Source organism: Vicugna pacos, chromosome 14 (genome assembly GCF_048564905.1).
Source record: "Vicugna pacos chromosome 14, VicPac4, whole genome shotgun sequence".
NCBI classification, from domain to species: Eukaryota; Metazoa; Chordata; class Mammalia; order Artiodactyla; family Camelidae; genus Vicugna; species Vicugna pacos.
Window position 1 is genome coordinate 64,652,623 of NC_133000.1, and position 22,937 is coordinate 64,675,559.

The 22,937-nt window shown below is 52.6% G+C and overlaps 2 protein-coding genes and 1 long non-coding RNA gene across 3 annotated transcripts; 2 read left to right on the forward strand and 1 right to left on the reverse strand.

Moving 5' to 3' along the window:
- Nucleotides 1-844: 844 nt before the first annotated feature.
- Nucleotides 845-7,125, reverse strand: ZIC5 (Zic family member 5). Its single transcript, XM_072937382.1, has 2 exons — nucleotides 5,604-7,125; nucleotides 845-1,287 (listed from the first exon to the last, which is right to left on the reverse strand). The coding sequence occupies exons 1-2, from the start codon at nucleotides 7,123-7,125 to the stop codon at nucleotides 845-847; spliced, it is 1,965 nt and encodes a 654-aa protein (XP_072793483.1).
- Nucleotides 1,324-8,862, forward strand: LOC140685549 (uncharacterized). The gene is made up of 3 exons (XR_012058809.1): nucleotides 1,324-1,545; nucleotides 2,981-3,123; nucleotides 8,635-8,862. It is a non-coding gene; the product is annotated as an uncharacterized lncRNA (long non-coding RNA).
- An 8,521-nt stretch (nucleotides 8,863-17,383) lies between these two features.
- Nucleotides 17,384-22,379, forward strand: ZIC2 (Zic family member 2). Its single transcript, XM_031684404.2, has 3 exons — nucleotides 17,384-18,747; nucleotides 20,538-20,701; nucleotides 20,922-22,379. The coding sequence occupies exons 1-3, from the start codon at nucleotides 17,676-17,678 to the stop codon at nucleotides 21,273-21,275; spliced, it is 1,590 nt and encodes a 529-aa protein (XP_031540264.2). The 5' UTR covers nucleotides 17,384-17,675; the 3' UTR covers nucleotides 21,276-22,379.
- The last annotated feature ends 558 nt before the right edge of the window (nucleotides 22,380-22,937 follow it).

Below are 22,937 nucleotides of genomic sequence, written 5' to 3' on the forward strand. Positions count from 1 at the left end.
AAGAGAGCACTTGAATTTCTTCTATTTTATCAAATATCACAGTTTCACAGTTGTCTATGACAGCAGCTTTTTCTTCTCTCCACTTAGCTTGACAATCACAGTAGCACAATATATGGAGATGAACTAAGGTTGCTGCATCTTTTTTTTTCCTTTGTTAAATCATACAAGCAGGGTATTGAAGAAATAATCCTGTATAAAAATAGCGTTACAGTGAGATCAGTAATAAGAATAGAAATCAAAAATTATAAGTATTAGAACTTAAAGGGTTTTTTACAAATATTTTTGGACACAGGTATAGTCCAAGATCTGTGGGCAATGCAGCAAGTGTGTGGTTTACAATCAAGAGGGCTTTGCAGAATTAGGGCCCAAGCAGGAGGCAGAGACTCCAGAGAAGCGCATTATGGTGTCAAAGGCATTCATGAGGCACTCCAGGAAATGCAGAGGGCCTTGTTGCTGTGTGGAGTTCTGACTTCATGCTCTTTCTCTCACCCTTTTAAAAACCATATATATTGCATTGGCAGTGTGTATCTCGATTAACTGATCCCTCCTTTCATTTCCCCTGGTACAGTTTGCTCCCAGGCCTGTCCCCCTGCAACATACAAGTCCAGCTTGGTTGGGTTTTGTGTTTGTTTGTTTTCTAAGAAAAAAAAAAAAGCCCAAATATCTTAATTAAATTAATTAAATGTACAAACACCATAGGGTTTCATACCGAATAAATAGGGCTAATTAGACCCGGTGGCAAGTCTGAGTCATGGGTTTGTCTCAGGCTCGGCATTGTCTCAGGTTAGGATATGGTCCAAGGGCTCCCACTTATTATTTTACTTATTATGATTACTAATGACTTCTAATGTATCGTCCGCACAACTTCAGAGTTCCCGTATATCTCCTCATCTTCAGACTCAGAAGTGGTTCCGTTGCTGGAAGGGGTGTGGAGGTGGCTGGGAGCCCCACTGGCCTGGCAGACGTACCACTCATTGAGATTGGTCACCTGAGGGGACAGAGTGCTAGAGCGACTCCTGGTTGGGTCCAGCACAGGGGACAAGGGGGCACCCACTGGAGTCCCCACTGATGAGTAACCCAGGGCTCCTGGAGAAGGCGGTGGGGACTTGCAGTGAATCTTCATGTGCTTCCTCAGGGAGCTCGGGTGGGTGTAGGATTTGTCGCAGCCTCGGATCTTGCAGTAGTAGGGCTTGTCGCTGGTGTGGACGTGGGAATGTTTCTTTCGATCACTGCTGTTGGCAAACTTCCTGTCACAACCATCAAATTCACATTTGAAAGGCTTTTCCCCTACAAGAAAACATAGGAAAGATTACCAAGTGCTTTTCAGAGACCTCTTACTTGAGAGAGAGATCTCAGGGCAAACATCAGGATGCATTTCCCATTCTCTTGAAGGCCAACTCCCAGCCTAATTCCTACTCCTAATTCCTATGTTCCAGGATGCCATGGGGAAGGGATACTTCAGGGACGGGCCTGGTGTCCCCTGGCCTGGAGGCTCTCCTTGGACCTGGGCTGGATATCAACCCCTGTAGTACCGTAGGGGTCAAGGTGAGAATGACTAGTGTGTGTCCCGGCTGTGATACCAATGCAACTAGGACCCAAATACCCACGTCCTCGTTCCCCTCAGGATCTATACATGCAAGAATTCAAGCAGATCCCCCTGCCAAGATAAATACCGATAAAATGACACTGCCAAAGACACAGCTTGGGTGAAGACCAAAGAAAAAGAAAAGAAAAATAAACACATACTCAATTAAAAGCAAACTGGGGGTGGTACAGTAAAATTATAATAATGGCATTTGGTTTCAGAGTGTTCCCAGGATTTCACTGGTGGAAAAGGAAAGGCAATATAACAGAATCTTATTCTCTTCAGAAATAAAGACACCTATGAAACTCATGATCTCACCACTGGACTTTTTTTTTTTTACAAGCCTATTTGGGCAGAGAGGCTTGTTGGCCTCTTCATTCTGCCAGCCTTCCTCACAACTTGCTGGGCAGTTCAGAGCCTAGGGGAACAGAACCTTAACAAATGTTAGTAAAGACCACAAGCCTCAGCCAGAACCTGGCATTTACCTGATGCCAGAAGTAAGCTTATTCTAACATTGCTTAAGAGTCAAAAAAGATCAACCATTTACCAGAGTCTTTGGGCCCAAGGCCCCTTTAAGCTGCTCTACCCACCCCAGGAACACAATGCCCTTGAACACAAGGCCCCTAGTCCAGGTAGTAGAAATGCTCAGCAAGACAACTAGATATTCTGCCACATCACATCTTGGTATTAAAAAAGCAAAAACAGGAAGACTTAGTATCTATGAACTTAATGTATTTGAGTCCATAATTGAACATGTCATCTCATACGTATTATGGTATAATGATATATTCCTTATATTTAAATGACATAAAAAAGAAAGTTAAATTTCTGTATATTTCAGCAGCTACTCTGATGACACAAAAAGAATGATCTTTTCCTTGGTTTTTAATAATTTATTTTTTTTAAGTCAAACTATTAAGACAGCTTAGTATACATAAGTTTCTGTGGTAGATTTTTCTTATACAAACATTTCAGTGTATTGTTCTCTTTTTTATTTCACCAATGATGGCTGCTTCAATGCCAGAGTATGTTAGCACATCTGAAAGTATTTAGAATGTAACTTATCCTACCTGGAAATATTGTTTAAAAATAAAATGAAATATTACTCATACACATCCTAGAATGATCTATAAAGAGAGGGGAAAACACAGCATAACGCAATGATAATCATAACCTCTAAAAATTCTCTGTAGATGGGCTGCAACAAAAACAGTTAATCGAGTTTTATCAACACCAGTTTTTTGTCCTGATTTCTGTATTTCACTTTAAGTTAGAGATAATATTAATTTCATACAGCATTCTTCCAAAAGATCGTAATCAGCCTTTCCTCAACATGGAGGATTAAGTGGTTTTATTCACCCTATGCAAATGTGCAATTTTTTCCCCTTTTTTCAGAATTCTCACGTTTCTGCACAAGCTACATATCCCGGATTGTGAAGAATAAACGGCTTGAATATTGCTGGTTCTGCCACTGCACATGGTAAAGAGAAGCATAAAGAATCAGACCGAGTAAGGGCAGATAAGGAGTGGAAAGAAAGGTAAAGAGCAGGGATAAAGGAGATAGAGGAAGAAAGACCAGAAGGAAAGGGTGATAGACTCTCCTGTTTTACTCAGGGGGAGCCTAAGAAGGGGGGCAGTGATCAAGCTCTACCTGACTACAAAGGGTGAAAGACCTGTGTTTACATTGCAGATTCTGATAGAAGGGTCATGTCAGAATTTACTTACAGAGTTTGAGAGTGAGGGGAGCTACGTGTGAGAACTCGAGTCCAGTGCAGAGGAAGGTTATAAACGGAATTGGGGGCACGTGGGTCAGGAAATGGGCCTTCGGGAGTGGCGGGGATTATTCTCTTTGATCAATCTGTTCCTGGATCCTGGATAACTCCCCCAAAAGCTACAGCTTTGTGGTTGGGAGGGGAGTCCGGGGCGGCCCCTCGCTGGACACAATGCTCAATGGCTAAGCCGCCCAGAGACCGCCGAAAACACCCGACGCGGGTTTGAGCATCAACGTGAGGGCGCTCGCATTCCTCCCGAGGGACCCCGCCAGATCCACGCAGCCACCGCAAACCCGGCTGGAATGCAACCTTGCGCGTGACGAGGAACCCGACAACAAAAGGGCCCCCGGATCCTCCTGGGCACCCAGGTCCCCGCCCCCAGAAGCTGGCAAGCACAACCCCTGGGGCCAGCCCTCCAGGAGGGGTGGGAAGCAGCCTGTCCCCCCGGGGCCGGAGAGCCGGCCGGCGGTCAGCTGCCGCGCCATCAGTTTCTAGTTCCTTGCTTGACCTGGGCGGAAACGGCTCCGGGCAGCCTCCCTGCCCGCCAAGGGAAGGTCCACTCCCCCTCCGAGGCCTAGAAAGGCGGGAAGGGCCGAGGCCGCGGGCTCTGCTTTTAGGGGTTCCCTTTGGGAACGGCTTCACTCCCCGCGCCCCGCACGCGCGGTTCACATTCCCGGGCCTCCGCCCAGTCGGGAAGTGCGGCTGGTTTAGCGGGCCAGGGAATTTTTACGCGAGCCTCGTGGGAAATTGCCTTTTGGAAAAATCATTAAGGCAGACTGATCCAGATGAGAAAAGAACTGGACTGGCAAACGAAACTCCCTCCCAGCCGGTCATCAGCCAGTCCGCAAGCGGCCTGTCAGGTGCCGGCGACAGGAGAAAGGCCCGGGGCTTCCAGCCTTGGGCCCCCGAACCTGGCTTCTCTCACAAGTCCCTACAAGGCTTCTGCCTGGGCCGCTGGCCAGGCGTTGGGGCCCACGCCCGGCCGCTGCCTCCTCGCCGCCGCAGCGTCGATAAATCAGCCAAGTAATTACTGAATGTAAACTCCAGTTACTTAAGTGTCCTCCGAGGGGTAATATTGCCTGTCCCTATAAATCCCGACTGCGCTCGCGCTCATCAGCGCTTCTGCCAAACGCGCTCGTCCGTATGAAGGGGCACAAGGCTCATGGGGCCATCCCACTGCCCCAGGCCGCAGCTGCCCTCACCCAGGGCTGTGGCACCCCTAAAGCAGGGCTCGGGGTGGGAGGGGTCACCACAGCGCCTGGGGCTCCCCCCAAGTTCCAAGGCGCGGTAGGCCCCAAAGACCGCGGGAGGCTCTGCAACTAGCCCTGTCCTCCTCCAAGTAGAACCTTCTTTAAAAGGTCAGAATCCAGCACCCTCTAGGGCATGTATGATAAAATGTGTGACAGCGCGAGCGAGTATAAATGTATATGAAGGTGTGTAAATGAGGAAGTGTGAGTGTATGTGTAAGGTGAGTGTGTGAGGGCATATGGGTGTCCCAACAGTGAGAGAGGAGTGTATGAGGGAATATGGGTGTGTCAAGTTGTGTGATGTGTGCGCACATGAAAGTGGGTGTGGAGTGTGTAACGGTGGCGAGTGTGTGCGCGTGTGTGTAGGAGGAAGGACTCCAGGAGCCCGAGGGCTCATTACTTTCGCATTTTGCACCCCGCCCGGGAGGGACAGGACCCCCCTCCCCTCCTGGAGGGGCCACACCGAGCTGGGCCTCGTGGCCGCAGTACCGCAGCAAATCCCAAGCGCCCCTCGCACGCCCTCTTTTCCGAGCGCGGTGACCGCGCGGGGCTTGCTATCCGATGGGGAAGGAAAGAGCCACCGGGGCAGCTCCAGCTCCAGCCTTCCTTCCCCATCGCCCTCCCCAAGTTCCCGGGGCCGGGCGGATGGGGGCTGCCGACCGTCCTGGGCGCCTTCCTGCTCCGGCGGCTGCTGCTTCTGCTCCGGGGCGGCGGCGGCGGCGGCTGGAGCGCGTTGCCGGTCCCGGCGGAGGGGCTGCGGGAGCGCTGGAGACTCCACCGTGTGGGAACCCAGCGCGGGGCCTGTGTATGCTATCGAATTACTTATTCATAGAAAAAAAGGGGGGGAGAGAAAAAAAAGAAGTCACATGTCCGGGTTATACGTATGCGAAGAGAAGCAGCAGAAGGAGGGAAAAAGTAAGGCGAGCAGGAGAAGGAAGAGAAGCAGCGGCAGAAGCGGCGGCGGCGGCGGCGGCGGCGCGGCCGGGGACAGACACCCACCTGTATGAGTGCGCTTATGGATCTTGAGGTTCTCGGAGCGCGCGAAGACCTTGCCGCAGCCCGGGAAGGGGCAGGGAAAGGGCTTCTCGCCGGTGTGCACGCGGATGTGGTTGATGAGCTTGTATTTGGCCTTGAAGGGCTTGCCCTCGCGCGGACAGTCCTCCCAAAAGCAGACGTGGCTGCTTTGCTCGGGGCCGCCCACGTGCTCCACCGTGACGTGATTCACCAGCTCGTGCATGGTGCCGAAAGTTTTAGAGCAGGGCTTGGCGCCGCCGGCCGGGGGCGGTGGCGGCGGCGGCCCGGCCAGCTCGTCGGGGTCGATCCACTTGCAGATGAGCTCCTGCTTGATTGGCTGCCGCATGTAGCGCAGGAAGGCCCCGGCCGCCCCTGGGAGGTGGGGGTGGTGCTGATGCGGGTGCTGCGCGGGCGCCGGCGGCGGTGGCGGCGCCGGGGGCGGCGCGTGGTGTTGCAGGTGGGGCCCCGGTCCAGCCGCCGCCGCGGCAGCCGCCGCCGCCGCCAGGTTCAGGTTTAAGTTCACAGCTCCGTAGCCATGCAGGGCGGCGGCTGCAGCGGCCGCAACCGCCCCGTAGTGCGCATCCCCAGAGCGCGGCGCGAAGGGCGGTTCGGCGCGGCCGTACAGCTCAGCCGCCGCGGCTGCCGCCGCTGCCGCCAGCCCCAGGCGCATCTGGCCGTTGAGCGGGTGCGGGTGGCCGCCGGGGCCTCCCGGCGTGTCGTGCAGCGCGGGGAAGAGCGCCGGGCCCCCGCCGCCGCTGCCGTCCGGGCCGGCGTAGGTGCCGCTGGCCGAGATGAACATGCCGGCCGGGTGGGGAGGCGGGGCCGAAAGCTGGGGGGAGCCGGTGCCGGACCTCTGCTCCCCTCCGAGCGGGGCCCCGTGCATGGCCACCGCGGGGGCCGTGGCGGAAAGGTCCCTCCGGAGGACGAAGTCCCTGCTGTGGCCTTTGCCGCTGCTGCCGCCGCCACCACTGTTGGTGGTGGTGTAGCCCGAGAGGGCAGGAGGAGGAGGAGGGGGAGGGGGTGAAAGAGAGGGAGGAAGAGGAGGGGCTGGGGGCGGGGGCGCGGAGGACTGCACGCTGCTGCTGCCCCCGCCGCCGGGGTAGGTGCTGGCGCCCGGGTGCACGACCGAGGCTGCAGCGCGGGCGGCGGCCGCTGGGGTCTCGGGCTGTGCGGGGAGCGCCTGTGAGGGAGGGTTGAGGCCAAGCGCGCTCGCCTGGGCCATGTGCTCGGGTCCGAGCTGAGTGATGGCCACGCCGGGGTCAGAGCCCAGGTCCCGAGGGCGGACGTGCGCTGCTGTGGCGCGGTGTTGGGAGTGGGCGGGCGGGCTGGCCAGCGCCGGGAAGCCTGTCATATTCTGAAACGGCCTGGTCTGAGCCGTTGCCAAATCCGCTAATCTCAGCGCTGGCGGGTTCCTCTTGCTCAAAGGGGGCTCCATCAGAACTACACAATCAGACCCATAGACCCTCACTGGGGATACTTTTTTCCCTCTGCCCGCCTTCAAAAACATGTATATATTAGGCGCTCTTTAACTTCTTTGTCCTGGCTTCCTAACTCTGCTTATTCCCGTTCCCACTCTGTCCTCCAGCGATTGGCAGAGCGAACATCACATTTGAGCTGCACAGTGGGACAGAGATTTTGGAAATGGCAAGGGTGGGATTGGAGGGAGCCGCGTGATTGGCAGCAGCCGCGGCTGCCCGATTGGCTCCCATTCAGGCCCCTGGCCCAGCGGGAATCCGCCCCTGTGCTCACTGACGCCTTCGCTTTCGCTTCGTGCCCCCTCCTCCCGTGGAGCCTTGCGTCCCCGCCTCCCCGGGGGATGCCCAAGTTGCACTTGCAGAAAGTTTGCGTTGGGCCTGCGCGCGCAGCGCCCCGCGTTCCCATGACACGCCTGGCGGAGAGCGTGCGCCGGCACGCGGCCGAAGGGCGCCGGGCAGCTCTGGGCTGGGGACCCCCCGGGGGGCAAAAGGCTGGGGGGAGCCCCCAACTTCAAAAACCTCCGCTAGCTGCAGGCAGCGTTCCTTCCAGCATCCAAATGCTTTCTACCTCCTTCCTTGGAAGAGCTCCGGGCTGCTCTCTGGGGAGGAGGGTGAACAGATGTATGCCCGTTATCGTACTTGCAGAGGTGATGCTAAAAACTTATTTGGGAAGGACACTCAATCTTTCGCGCACTCACGTAGGGCGCACAGATAGATGGAATGAGGAAGGATATTAAAGTCCTATTGGTTGGAAAATGCCAGGTGAAGTCAAAATAAATCTTTCCCAAAAGGAACCGTTTTACCTCGACTTTTTAGCTCATGGAATCCTTTTCAGCATGGTTCAAAGGAGTTGGCTCGAAGTGTAATCTCACTGCTCATCGGTTCTAGATCTGCCGTTTCCAATTACATTTATCGGGAGAAAAAACATCGGGCAGTGATTCTGACTTTTGCCTCTCGGAGCTACAGTGGCAGGGCAGGCCAAACAGCATCTCTCTAGAGGGACGCAGCTAAATAAACGATATCCGTTAAGCAGAAGTTCTCCTTCCGGTCCAGAACGTATTCCATATGTGTGCCTTAGTTTCTTTGAAAGTGTCACAAATTAGAATTGATCCAATACAATAATTATATTAAAATGAAGCAATATCTTTGTGATTTATTTACTAATAGAATAACCTTTTATCCTGTTATCCTTTTCTAATAAACTCATCTAGAAGAAGAGATGTCTTACTTGAAAACCATGAACACTGGCTTAAAAAATAAGCAAGGCCCTTTCAAGCAATTTGCTATCAAATCTTTTAAAAAAGAGAAATAAGTTATTGCATCACTTTGGGGGGCAAAGAAATGTGACATCACTCAAACTTTAAGGCTCTTAACTGCCCCCAAAGTGTCACTTCAGCTTTAAAAAGAAAACATCTTAAGATTTTGCCACGTTCCATGATGCTCAAAAATTAAAGTCAGGGTTTAAAATTTTAATTTTGCTGCCCTCAGTAAAATTATTTGAAAAAAGGGATAATGACTAAACTGTGATTTTTTTCTTTTAGGATACAGTAAAACATGTTACCAGCTTAATTCGTTTACAGTCCAAGTTAAAAACACACACAAACTACATAAAGCCATCATCTGGAAGATCATCCTGAGACGTGATAAGAAATGTTTTCAAAAGAGCTGATTCCATAGTCCCATTTACATTGGTGTGAACAATGCTTAACAGGGAATTTCCCTGTGAGTCTTGGGAATGTCATTTCTCTTATAAAACTGACAAGCAAACAAAGAAAATACTACAATCAAATTTCAAATGGGCTTTTTCTTTAAGCTTCAGTGAAACTCAAATACGGAGGAATGAGAAAGGCATGACTGCAAACAATGAAAAATTTAAAATAAACAACAGTGACAAAAATCCACATCTGTATTTAGAGAGGAAGAGCCCTTTCACAATTTTTGAAGACTTGAAAGGTCTCAAGCCAACCAGGCAAAGTGGAGAGAGGACTGTGTCATCTCTGAATGGTTTATGGAGAAAACATCATATTTGGAATTGTCACCAGTGTCTTTATTTCCTCTCAGAACATTTCAAATGAGTTTCCTTTATTTGAATTTCTTGGCAATAATGTTAGTACTTCCATAATGGCAGCTTTGCATTCAATCCTGCAGGTTATAAGTAAAAACAAAATAAAACAAAAAGAATGAATAAAGAAAGGAGAAAATAATAAACTCAACCTACCCTTTAATATAGACTGTTGAGTATTTTTATTGTGCAATAAAATGGGTACCTCCACCTCCTTCAAAATAGCTTTTCCTCAAAATTATAACTGCTTTGTTTTATTGAATTGCTGAAATTTAATGGTTTAATGGGTGAAGGCATGAAGGAAAGGCTGTAAAAATGTGAATAATGGTGCAGCAGAGCCGTGCGGAATCTGGAACCCGCCTCCTTGTACAACTCTTGTTAAACACAGCATGATATGTATCTGTCATCGATTTAATATGTCTTAATTCAGATATAGCTCCCTGATCAATTTCTTTTTATGGAAGCCTTAAAAAAGAAAAGACTTTCTTAGGAAGCGATAGAGATTTGTGTCGATTGGAAAGAGGGATATTTACAAAGTGTGTTTAATTAATATTTCAAATTTATGACCAAACCCAGACCCTAAAAAGATAATTGACTCAGGTAGATCGGCTTGAGATGCTAATTCTTAAAAGAAAGAACAGGGAGCAAAATTTCAATCAACACCAATAAGGCGCCAATAAACCGCCTGCCAATTAAACCTGAGAATGGGCCTAGCAAGATGGTCATCAGAAAGGCTCGCGGTGAATTTCCGGGATTGCCTTTCTTTATAAAAGAGCTTTTTATTTTGTAGACGCGCTTTTTGTTATTGTGATGACCCGCCTGACCCCAGGTGTGCTGGTTCTTTTTCAAGCCATTTGAGAGCCAAATCAAAACCCCTTAACATCCCAGGTTTCTAAGGACCCAATAACTGTGTCACACTTCCTAAGTAAACACCAACAATTTCCAGGGTGTTGGAGAAAATAATAAATAGTAGACTTTTCTTCCTTCCTTCCTTCCTTCCTTCCTTCCTTCCTTCCTTCCTTCCTTCCTTCCCTTTCTCTCTTTTCTTTCTTTTCTTTCTTTCTTAAAAGCAGGGAGCTGTAGAAGTCGTTATGCCAGTTCCCCTGTGGATTTAACGCCGTTATTTTCGCAGCGGTGCTGGTCCTCAGGGCGGATCCTCAAAACTCTTGCCCTTATCTGCGCTTTTGCAGCGGAGGTGCTAGTATAGGGTCAGCAACGTGGCAATCCATGGAAACGCCCTTTCTGGGGTCAACAGGTGCTCCTGGGAGAGCATCGATTTCTAGACTTCTCTGTTGCACCCTGAACCCCAACCTGCTCCTAGCCCCAAACAAAGGCGCGGAGAGGCTGGGGAGGTACAGTAAACGCCGAGCTGGCCAGAACCGGGCGGCCTCGCGGCACTCCGCTGCCTAGACTAGGCGACAGAGCCCGGTCTCCAGGGATGCCCTGGCTGGCGCTTACGGCTTCCCACTGCGCCAAGAGAGGGGACTGCGGCTCCCCAGTGCCCTCCATTCGTCGTCACTGAACAGGGCCAAGTTTCCTTGCGATGGATGTGGGCAATTAATAAACTCTAAGGAAAGTGAATTGGACATTTCCGGGCTTTTGAGCCTTTGTTTAATTGTTTCGGCAGGTGAGGGGAAGGGGTATGTATGCCGGGGGCAGTGAGGTGGACAAGAAAGGAGTTGGGGGACCCACAGAGCTGCCTTTTATTGCTCTTGCAGTTGCTTTCCGGATCGCGCGTCCCGCGTGGTATCCGCACGGGCGACCTCGCAGAGGGGCTGGATGCCCGGCGGGTGTGGAGTGCCTTGTGCCATTTGGGCTGCGACAGAAGTAGGTTCAAGGGCGGAAAGGGTACCCCCAGTTACCTGAGAGATCAAAGGACTTATGCAGCCCAGCCCGAGGGTGCCAGTGGGCGCTCAACTGGGAGGAGGAGGGTTATTAGCAAACAATGGAAGAGGGGTGTGGAGCCCTTTTTAAAGCCAGAGCGAGGTGAGCCAAGGGGCCCACAAACCTGCGTTTCAGTTGAGTTTGTCGTGGCCTGAAGTGATGAGGACATTGGGTTCAAGGACTTTTCCCAAATTAAGTTCACTAGGCGACTAGGCAGCTTGCACTCTGCACTCGGCAGGGACCAGTTTCCACCAGCGAGCCCTTCCACTTGCGATCTGACTCTGTGGAATCTAAGACCAGGCCCTGAGGCCTTGGGTGTCCGATCGCCATCCAGCTTTCAGGTCTCAGAGCTTCTTGGTGATTTGCCTCTGCTTCCCAAGCTTCTGAACTCGAGCTGAATCCTCAGACTCTAAGGATACCTGTGAGCTAAGAGTAACCAAAAGTTTGCTAAAGTTTTTGATCCCTGTCCCATGTACATGGATTTCCTGAGAATTAGAAACAAAACCAAACAAAAAACCCAGAAGTTTGGTCCGTTGCACAATGGATAGTGCATTGGACTTCTAAAAAACCCAGAAGTTTGGGGTTATGTGGCTGTGACTGAAACCTTCCAGTTGATTTGTTTTGGATAGTCAAGAACTGGACTCATCCCATTTCCACCTGATCTTAGTGCTTAAAAGCCCTTGAAAAATTATGGCTCTCTTCACTTCCCCCCTACTAAAAAACTAAGTTGAGTAAAATTGACCTGTCATCATATATTCTCATTTGGTTATCAATCATTTTTATCCTCAGAGATGGGGGTTGTAGGAGGATGGCCTTTGACCCACATTTGACCATTAGGATTGGGAGTTTCTTGGGAAATGCCTAATTGTTGTGTTTTAAAATATGCTTCAAAGGTCCAAACAGGAACCACAAATTCCCTTATGTGCTCACAGCTTGTGCAACCACCCACTACTTCTTTATATTGGCTCCAAGATGTGCTCCTCCTCCTGTTCATTCTTTATCTTTTAGGATGTTTTTGGATGGGGGATAAAGGAGGAGCAGAGGTTGTGCTTTTCTTTTTAATCTCAAATTTTGTGGGTAGTTCCCCCCCCCACTCCATACCCCTTCCAACATCTATACTTCAATATTTGCAGAAGCTGTTGAGATAAATCAAATAGTGACACGTTGATGGATTTACTTGTGTAAGCAATATGGTTGACATATGGCATTGTTATTTATGAATGACAGCATAAATTGTATTACAAAGTCTATTGCAATAATACTGCAGTTTATTGGAAAGCTGCTTGCCTGTCACCGGTATTCACCCTCCTGAATGTAGTTCGCCTGAGAGCCAGAAGGATAACTGCCCTCAAAATAATTAAACACTTTGATGTAAGTTAATGCCTCCTGTTTGGGGGAGTTTTTGTTTTTGCTTTGTTTTACAGGAGTAGAAACTCACCTGTCAGGAAAGGAGACAAAATAAGGACAATGACTCCTCTTCCTTTTGCAAAAACATAACCACTCACTGTCACCTAGAAATGTTGGCTTCTATTTTTTTTCTAAGTCCCTAATGACAAATACACAAACATTTGCATCGCTGTCACTATACTGATGGTGAACATATATTTTATACAGAGACTTTTTATAAGCCCAGTTACAGAACAGTAAATTTTAACTGTAGGAAGAAGAGAAGTTCTTTTAGGAGACTAGAGAGGGCCTTATTCTATATACTCCCCACCTCCACTAAATCTTCCCCTTCTTGAAAGTGGTATTTAAAAGTTACAACATTGGATGAGATTTTCATGATTTCCCCTTCTTTTACATTACAGATTCCCCCTTCTTTTACATTACACTTCTCTAAACCTCTGACAAAGAACTTTTGTTCTAGGTGGGTTTTAGGGGGGGGCTTCCCCACCACATATGTGGTCCTTCATGGGTCAGGGGTCGCCCAGCCCAGGAGTGGCTGAGAGGGCTGAATCAAAGGTGACCTGCAACTTAATATCCTGTTGATGATCTTGTTGAATTTATGAGTCTGTGATTCAGAGGATAGAGCTGAAATCCTGTGAAATCCCTTTTTTTTTTTTGTTCAGTGTATATAAACAGCTGATTCCACATTTTTTCCTCCCATCTCTTCCTCCATTTCCATCCCTTTTCTTAAGAGGAAAATTAAAGGTTTGAGTGGTATGATCAAGTGCTTCTGTTTTCCAATTTAAAGATCACTTTTGTTTGCTTGTTTGGTTTTGACTTCTCCTGGCCAAAAAGATATACCTCTGTGTGTAGGTGAGAATATGTTGTTGTGCATTTGCATTGTTTATACATATATGTACAAAAAATGATCATCATACGACAAAAGAAGTCGGTCAACCGTTCACAGAGGCCCACAGACCACAACAAGGTGTTCAGTGAATGTGCGTGAGTGTTTGAAGGGATTTTTTCTAGGTGGGTTTCTTTTCTTTTCTTTTCTTTTTTCTTTTAAGACAACTAGAATTCGCTATGGCACTGCCATTCCTTCCACTTGCCAGGAAAGGGACGCTAGCCCTGGCACCCAGGGGCCCGCCACGCAGGGCCCTCATCCACATACAGCAAAGCCTGGAGTCTCGCTGGCCTGGCCGGGCGCAGGCTCCGTGTGATCTTCAAAGAACAATTTTGGGGAAATTACAAAGAGGGAAACCTGTTTGCCCGATGGAGACAGTTGTGCGTCCCGAGGGTCTGATACGGCTTTGGCGGGCCCTTCTAGAAACCTGTTGAAAAACTGAATTCACTCATAGGGTGCGGAAAGCAGCTTGGCTGCTTTTTTTCCTTCGGCCAAGGAGCGCAAATGTACTTTTGAGGCAACGATTCTGATTTTGAAGGCCTTTGCAGGGTTTTTTCTCCCTCTTGCTTTCTTGCTCTTTCTCTCTCTTCCCTTTCCTTCCTTCCTTTTTTTTTTCTTTTAAAGAAACAATAAAAACAACAACAAAAAAACTCTTGAGGCAAAGGAGTTTTGCGGTTTGTAGACAAATAAAGCACTTCTAAGAGGGGATGGCGACGTGACTTTGAACTTGGCTCAGCTCCTCTGTGTCCTGCAGGGAGAGGAGCACTGGAGTCGGGAAATAGCCAGGAGGGCCCAGCCCGCGGGGTCTCTGGGGGGAATTAGTCGTCCGTCCCACCAGCCAGCGGCGCGCGGCCTCCGGAGCCCAGCCCAGCCAGCGTCCAGCAGCGTCCGCCCGAAACGCAGGCGCTGCAAACGGGGAATCAAAGCGAAAGAAGAAGATGGGGAGAAGAGGAGAGGCGCAGAGGAGTGCGGCGGGGGCGACAAAGTGGGAAGGAAGGAAAACTGAAGTCTGATGACTTGAGAGAAGGAAGGGCAGTGAGGTTTGGGGATGGGCATAAGTGCTATTCTCACGACCAGTCTCCAAGAAAATAGTTTTTTGGAAATACTTTTGGAGTAAGCTTTTCCAATCACCCCCCCCCCCATAAAGTGATGAAAAAACAAACCAGTGTAAAAGGTCGTGCACTGGACACTTTTTTTTTTTAATCGATTCCCTGTAGCAGGACAGCCTTTCTGCCTGGAATCCTTCTCTCTCTTTCAGGTCCCTCTCTGCTAAAGGGGGGGTGGGGGGCAGCTAGGCATTTGCATCTCCCCTCCCCCCTTACACAGAGAGGTGTGTGGAGAACATTTCCTCTCAGAGAAGGCGAGAATCCCGAGGTCCAGGCAAACTCTGGGCTTTCACACAACATGCCCCGTTCTCCCTCCCCAGTGCCCCCCGACTCTGGGCAGGGAAGGGGGAGACAACGGGAGGGCACAGGTCCCCTTATACAAGGGGCTGCGGCCAGCTCCGACCTTCAGGGACCCTCTTAAGCCGGAAGAGGCTGCCTGTGCCGGCGCGAAAGAGCCCAGTTCTTGCAGCGATCGCCAGCTACAGTTGTCTTCCCGCGTTTTTGTTGATTTAATTTCAGCATGAAATTTTGAAATGCATGTTGATTATTTTCTCTTACTTGAATTTTATTTCAACTCCCAGAGATTTGTAAAGAAAGAAAGAAAGAAAGGCAGTTCCCCACCCCAGCTAGGCAAAGAAAGGCGCTGGCCTCAGGCCTTCCATTCACACCTCCGCAGCCTTCGGGCCCGCCGTTCCCTATCCGTTACCTCCGGAACGCGAGCTTTCCGCGGCGGGGCAGGAAATGTCCGCGGCGGCTAACCTGGGCCTGGGGGGCGGCCGGAGCCCCAGGGCGGAGAGGTAGGCCCCGCGCGGCACAGGGAGCAGCCTCGCGGCCCCGCCACCACCTGGGGGGAGGCGGTCCCCGCTACCATAGAAGAGTGATAAATATCTTACGGAAGGTTTAAGCCCTACCAGTCTGGAGATTTCTTCTCCGGAGGCTCTGAGCCTGACCCTCCGCCAAACTCCAGCCTGAGTCTTGCTTGGCCGCGCGCCTCGGGCGTCTCCACACTTCCCACCCCACCGTGGCAGAGGCCCGGGCTTCTGGGCATCCACCCCGAGGGTGACACTGTCTTTAAACGACTTCCAAACAACCCCCTCCCTCGCGGAGGCCGCTGCCCAGTGTTTACTGCTGTAATCAGAGCAGGACGGGAGCGGTGGGGGGAGCGGAGCGCGCCGAGCTGCGGGTGGGGGCCACGGCCGGGGAGGGGCGATGTCTGGGTGAGTGTCCAGAGAGTGGGAGGAAGGGGCATGTCTGGCTTTCTCTAGCCTCCCACAATACTGCACCTGTGTTTTCAATATCATAGAACAAGTTGACAAAGTGTGTGTGTGCGGGGGGGCGCGGACAAGGAGCGTGCCAAGCGGTCCCGGGGCGGCTCCCCATGGCGCCCTCCCGGCCGGAGCCCGGGCCTGTTGAGTCCTGGCGCAGAGAACCTCCTGCCCCGCGGCCGGTTGCAAGCCATATTCTCGAGCAACCAGGGGTGCCCGCTTTCGGTGCCGGCCGGGAGTGGCTCGGGTCCCTGGGGAGTAGGTGGCCTCTGCAGAAGGGCGCGAGCGCAGGGTGCGTCCCCTCCAGGCCTGGACAAGGGCGCTGTGACCCTGCAGCTCGGGGCCGGGCTAGGCCGGCCGCCCGGCTTCGAGGGGCGCCGCGGCCTGCGGCTGTGGAGCCACAATGCCAGGCGCGCAAGGGAGAAGCGGGAGGCTGCTAGTCCCGGCGGGCTGCCACGAGCGGCAGCGGCCGGGGTGGCAGGGAGTTTCGGGGGCGCTGAGGAGGAGGGGCGGACCGACCGTGGGGCGGGGGCGCCGGATTGACGGGGCCGCAGCAACCAATGGCGGCACCGAGAGGGCGGGCGGGGCGGGAGCCGCCGTTAAAGGGGCGGTGTGACCAGGAGGCCCGGCTTGGAGCTGGAGAGAGGGAGGCCGGGGCGGGAGACCTGGGGGGAGGGGAGAGGAAAAGGAGGAGACAAAAAATAAAAAATAAAAGGCTGCAGCGTCGGCGGCGCCCACTGAAATAAACAGAGGCAGAGGCGGTGGCGAGCCGAGCCCCCCGCAGCCGAGAGAGAGGAACCTACTTCGGCTTCTTCGCACTTGCTTGGGACTCGGACTCCGCTCCGGCCTCGCGAGTGCGGCCGCCCGCTCCCGGTCCAACGCCCCGGGGAGACCGGCGAGAGGGAGGGACGAGCTAGAGAACATTTTTTTACTGTTATTGTTTTTCAGCCCAGCTTCCCCCTCCACTCCTCCCTCTGCTTGCCTTCTCCCCACCCACAGCCCCCTTCTCCCCTCCTCCCCCGCCTCCTCCTCCCGCACAACTTAAAGAAAGAGGGAGCGGCGCGGCAGCTTCCTTCATCTGGGGGAATTCGTGGCCGCGGCAAGTTTACTACACGAGGTGCAGCCAATGCCAAACGCGGAGGACAAGGAGGGCTAAACACCGCGGCCACAGAGCCGAACAATACCCGCCGCGCGCGGGGCGGCGCGAATAGGGCCGCGGGGGAGGGAGCGACCAACTGAGCGTCGCGGAGAGGGCGCGCGATCTCCGCCCGCCGCCCCAGAGCCCCAGTCGCGGTCAGGTGGAGTCGCGGGTGTGCCGGGCTGGGGCGCTGAGCGCGGGACTCGCCTCTGTCCTCTCCTTCGCCGCCTGCCTGGCTCGCGCATTGCTGCGCTCGGGCACCTTAGCCCCGCCGCTGCTGTGATTTCATTCTGCAGACGCCGCTTGGCGCTGCCGGGCCCCGGGTTCGCGGGGCTTGCGAGCGAGTGAGTGTGTGCGTGCGCGCGCGAGTGCGCGCAGGGGTGGGGGCCGCGGCGCTGCGCTCGCCCCGCGTCGACCCCCCTCTCGGCTCCGTTCCCCACACCTCCTCCCGCTCCCTCCTCCCTCCCGCCCTCCCCTGCCCTGCCCGCCCGCCCGCCCCCGCCGCAGCTCCTTTAATACAGTTTGGTTCTCCGCCTGGCTTTGGACTCTTCTCCTCCACCTCCTCCTCCTTCTCCCGCGCCTCCTCCGCCGCCGCCTCCTCCGCCGCCGCCTCCTCCTCTTCCTCTCCGCGCCTTCGCTCCGCGCCCGGCCGCCGAGGCAGATCCAGGCGGCGGCGGAGGCGGCGGGCGCAGGAGCGCGGCTCCCCGGGTTGAAGCGGCCACCACCGCCGCTGCCTGCGCTCGGAGCCCACCGGCCGCTGAAGGCACCGCGCGCAGGGAGGGAGTGGGAGCTGAGAAGGCGCGGGGCTCGCCGGGGCGGGCGGGCGCGCTGGCCATGCTCCTGGACGCGGGACCGCAGTTCCCGGCCATCGGGGTGGGCAGCTTCGCGCGCCACCATCACCACACGGCCGCGGCGGCGGCGGCGGCGGCCGCCGAGATGCAGGACCGCGAACTCAGCCTGGCGGCGGCGCAGAACGGCTTCGTGGACTCGGCGGCCGCGCACATGGGCGCCTTCAAGCTTAACCCGGGAGCGCACGAGTTGTCCCCGGGTCAGAGCTCGGCTTTCACGTCTCAAGGCCCCGGCGCCTACCCCGGCTCCGCCGCGGCCGCCGCTGCCGCCGCCGCGCTCGGGCCCCATGCAGCGCATGTCGGCTCCTACTCTGGGCCGCCCTTCAACTCCACCCGGGACTTCCTGTTCCGCAGCCGAGGCTTCGGCGACTCGGCGCCGGGCGGCGGGCAGCATGGGCTGTTCGGGCCGGGAGCAGGCGGCCTGCACCACGCGCACTCGGACGCGCAGGGCCACCTCCTTTTTCCCGGCCTCCCGGAGCAGCACGGGCCGCACGGCTCGCAGAATGTGCTCAACGGGCAGATGCGCCTCGGGCTGCCCGGCGAGGTGTTCGGGCGCTCGGAGCAGTACCGCCAGGTGGCCAGCCCGCGGACCGACCCCTACTCGGCGGCGCAGCTCCACAACCAGTACGGCCCCATGAATATGAACATGGGTATGAACATGGCAGCGGCCGCGGCCCACCACCACCACCACCACCACCACCCTGGTGCCTTTTTCCGCTACATGCGGCAGCAGTGCATCAAGCAGGAGCTCATCTGCAAATGGATCGACCCCGAGCAGCTGAGCAACCCCAAGAAGAGCTGCAACAAAACTTTCAGCACCATGCACGAGCTGGTGACCCATGTCTCCGTGGAGCACGTCGGTGGCCCGGAGCAGAGCAACCACGTCTGCTTCTGGGAGGAGTGTCCGCGCGAGGGCAAGCCCTTCAAGGCCAAATACAAACTGGTCAACCACATCCGCGTGCACACGGGTGAGAAACCCTTCCCCTGCCCCTTCCCGGGCTGCGGCAAGGTCTTCGCGCGCTCCGAGAACCTCAAGATCCACAAAAGGACCCACACAGGTAACCGCGGGTCGAGACAGGGACGGGGCGCAGAGGTGAAAAGAGGCCGTGGTCTGTCGGCTTGGAGAAACGCGCCGACCGCCAGCCTCTGTGGTGGGATGGAAAATGTTTTTGTGTGCGCGAGAGAGCCAGCGGCTTGTTTTTGTTGGAGAATGAAAGAATATTATTGGGCTGGGTTTTTCCATGTGCGGAAATTGAGTTTTAAATGATCAGTGTAACATCAAATGTATGCTTTAGGTGATGCAATTGCTTCGTTTGCTCAGCCCCGGTTAATAATTTCCGTTCTAAATGGAAAGCACAAAATAAAACTGCTCTTCAACTCGGTGCCCGGGAATCGAGCCTAGAGAGGATTTTGCCAGCTTGTTTGAATGTGCTTTTCTGCTCCGTGTGTGTGCGCCTGCTTTTGAGTGGCTTGTGTTTTCCCACTTCTTTTACTCGGGGTCCGAATGTTCTTACCCAGACTGTTTCCCATTCAATGAGTCTGGTGTGAGCCGAAGCTGTACAGCATTTACCGTTTTTAAAGTATTTTTAAGGTCCATCTCGAGGTGGGTCTCAGGGCTTTACGGCGGGTTCGCAGCAGTCTGTGAAATTCTCTAATGGGTACCAGAGGGTTTGCTGTTCCAAACTTGGTCCGACAACCGGGTCACTGAGAGCCCGCGGCAGCGCGGCCCCGCGGGGCAATCGCGTGAGAAGAGAGCGCCGAGAAAGAACGCGCCTCTCGCCTCATAGATTATTCATCTATGACCAGGTCCCAGCCAAAATCGTGCCAGACGATTTCCTAAAAGAAAGCCAAATGTTTTAGCAACTTCCCCCGTCAATATTTACTCCGAAGTGGGGATGCGCCAGCGGCCTATTGTTCTCTTCCGGGAAGGGAGGGAGCCGAGGTGCGAGACAAGCTTTTAACAAGGTTTAAAATTTGAGAAATTTATTTGCATGAAATGCTCGCCTTCGAGTCCTGTGTCTGAGCGGATGTCTTTAAAAAACAATTTAGGTGCTAATGGAATTTAACGTTAAATGGTCCCCTTTCCAAGTGGAACAATGTTTGAGTTCTCACACCTCTAAATGACTCCAAGCATTTGGAATTCTGGCAACAGGATGCAGGGACCGCCAGAAAATTAAACAGGGAGATTTTGAAAGCCTTTGCTGATGTCCCCACCCCCACTGCCCAGCCTGTGTCTCTCTGCAATCGCTAGATGCTGCCTTATTTCTAATATTTACCTCTTCCTCAACTCGTCTTTAAAAGACTGGAAGTGAGACTAGAATTACGGTTAATTCAACTTGCAGAATTTTGGATGAAAAATACTGGCTCAGTCACTATCCACAGCACGGTCCCTAAACAACACATAGCAACTCCAAATGTAATTGCTTACTGGCCCCAGAGAGAAGCCGACAGCAGCCCAGCAGCCTGTATGATTTTGATAATGCCCCAAATATTTTGTCATAATAACAGCTTCTCCATGGCGATACCAACTTGTTAGAAGCTGCGAATCCAAGAAGCCCTATAGAAAGGCAAACAGGGACGAATGCTACCCCAAATTCGTTTTAAATTTGAGGAAATGCGTGTCAGCCTGGAAGAAAAGTAAAACATAAAATAAATGAGCACTACTGTCAGGTGGAAAGGCGGTTAATTTCGTCTTAGTTCTGCCACAGAGGTGATCTCCCTTGTTTAAGGGAGCCAGACCCTTCTCTCCCTTCTTTCCTCCTCCCCGAGGCCTGGCCCCCTTCAGGGTGGGTGGGGGTTCTGGAGGGCTCTGGGTGTTGGCAGCAAGCCCCCATGTCTATGTCCACAGGGGAGAAGCCTTTCCAGTGTGAGTTCGAGGGCTGCGACCGGCGTTTCGCCAACAGCAGCGACAGGAAGAAGCACATGCATGTCCACACCTCCGATAAGCCCTATCTGTGCAAGATGTGCGACAAGTCCTACACGCACCCCAGCTCGCTGCGGAAACACATGAAGGTACCCCCGGGGAGGCCGGGAGGAGGGCGAGGCGGCCGGCCCGCGGCGCTGGCTCACCATCGGCCTGGACAATCTCCGCCTGCCTGGGAAGGCGAGGGTTTCCCTGGGCCGGGGGGTAGGAGGGCATTTCTGGGGGTGTTCCTCCTGGAGGCCCGGCCCCACAGCAGCTACACTCACACCCAGTCCCCTTTGGTCTCCCCTCCTGGCTTTTGTCTTGCAGGTCCATGAGTCCTCCCCGCAGGGCTCTGAGTCCTCCCCAGCCGCCAGCTCCGGCTACGAGTCATCCACGCCCCCGGGGCTGGTGTCCCCCAGCGCCGAGCCCCAGAGCAGCTCCAACCTCTCCCCAGCGGCGGCGGCGGCTGCGGCGGCGGCTGCGGCGGCGGCGGCCGTGTCCGCGGTGCACCGGGGTGGAGGCTCGGGCGGCGGCGGCGGCGCGGGCGGCGGCTCCGGTGGAGGCGGCGGCGGGGGCGGCGGCGGGGCGGGCGGCGGGGGCGGCGGCGGCTCTGGCGGGGGCAGCGGGACAGCCGGGGGCCACAGCGGCCTCTCCTCCAACTTCAATGAATGGTACGTGTGAGAGGCCGGGGCCTCTCTCTCTAAACTGGTCCCCACCCTGGCGCAGCACCTTCGTGGTGGCCCGCGCCGAGGTCACCCTGTGATCGTGTTGTTAAAATTATGAATCTGATTTTTATGATGATGAAAATGATTTTATCAGCAGAAGGATTTTTTAAAAGTTTTTTTTTTTTTAATCTAGGCATGAAAAACAAAAATATCCCTTCTGGAGTCTGAAGCTAAAACCATAAAATAAGAAATAAAAAGTAAAAAAAAAAAAATCCATAAAAACATCGAACCCCCCCCCCCTTTGCCTTCCCCCATGCCGGATTTCCTTCCCAACCCTTTCCCAGTCTCCTGACAAACTGTGTACATAGCAGACTCCTTCCTTCTCCGAGGTGGTTTTAATGGCTTCTTGGTGTATAGAAGTTTGTCCATTTGTAATTCTCCGGATTGCTTTCCTCCTGTCTTTCTTCCCTTCCCTTCCGTTCCCTTCCCTTCCTCAAGTGATAGTTGTTGTTTTTTTTTTTTCTCTTTTCTCTTTTTAGTTTCCCTGGTTTCTTTTTAAGTAACGTGGAAGAAAATGGTTTGTTTTGTATTGTGGTATTGAATATTGTGTTCCTTTTTATGAGGCAATTTGATTGTAAACTTCATGCAACTATAGACTGGAAAAAAACAAGCCGTGCCAAAGTCTCCCTTCTGTTTCTTCAACACACTGATCCACAGCACACACATACACACCACCACCAATGCTTGTGAATGTATTTTTCTGTTAGCTGGGTTTACATGTGATGTTTTAGTGCTTTTGCAAGTTCAATTTGTTAGTTCCTGTATGAAAGATTGTGGGGGGAAAAATAAACGTCGTGCCGTTAGTTTTTTCCATAATAACACCCTTCCTTCTGTAAATACCCGTTACCATATTTATCCATTTGTAATTAAATTATGGTATTAACTTGCTACAGAGGAAACAATATTTATAAAGAATGTTTCTTAACTATAAATATGTACAATTGTGGGCATAAACTGTTTCAGATTTTTTATTTGAAGGTTTTAAGTGGTTTGATCATTTCTCGTGATATGTTTTGAGAGTAATGCATACAGAAATATAATAAAATGTGTTGAAACTGCATGAACATACTATTTTTTCTAGCAAAGTTATTAAAGTGGGAAGGAGGCAGCTGAGGGTTGACATGGGTCTGGATCAGCTGCCTGAATGAATGGGAAGGCACGTCCTTGCATTCTGGGGAGGAAGGTAGGTGCCTAGAAACTGGGCCAAAATGCCCCTTTGGCAGAAAGTCTCAAAATTATTTTCTATGTCCTTTGTTTTGGAGCTGCAAGTGAATTAAATTTTTGGAAAGCCCCTGTGAGGAAAGGCGGCAAGAAACTTCAGAGTTTCTGATGGTTCCATTATCTGAGGGAATGCCTTTCTTTCAGCTATTGGGACTGGATTTAAGAGCACTAAACATTTCCTTATTCTTTGTTTTCCCTCTTCCCTGCCCCCTTTCCTCTCCCTCTGAAAAGCTGAGTTACAGTTATTTTTAATTGCACATTTAAAACTGAGCTGAGTACTTTGTTTTTGAACTTGGTTCAATGATTATGGTTTAAGGGCCCCTTTCTACTAAATTTTTTTTCTTGAAATGTTAAAAAGAGAGCTTGCTTAAGAATTCCTGCTTATCTACCTAGCTGC

What these genes read in the sequence shown, in the direction of transcription:
- ZIC5 (XM_072937382.1), bottom strand. Translation starts at nt 7,125, where the DNA reads ATGTTTTTGAAGGCGGGCAGAGGGAAAAAAGTATCCCCAGTGAGGGTC. An exon ending in CCATAAGCGCACTCATACAG is followed by an intron (nt 1,288 to 5,603) that starts GTGGGTGTCTGT and finishes GTTTTCTTGTAG; the next exon opens with GGGAAAAGCCTTTCAAATGT.
- ZIC2 (XM_031684404.2), top strand. Translation starts at nt 17,676, where the DNA reads ATGCTCCTGGACGCGGGACCGCAGTTCCCGGCCATCGGGGTGGGCAGC. An exon ending in CCACAAAAGGACCCACACAG is followed by an intron (nt 18,748 to 20,537) that starts GTAACCGCGGGT and finishes CTATGTCCACAG; the next exon opens with GGGAGAAGCCTTTCCAGTGT. An exon ending in CGCTGCGGAAACACATGAAG is followed by an intron (nt 20,702 to 20,921) that starts GTACCCCCGGGG and finishes TTTGTCTTGCAG; the next exon opens with GTCCATGAGTCCTCCCCGCA.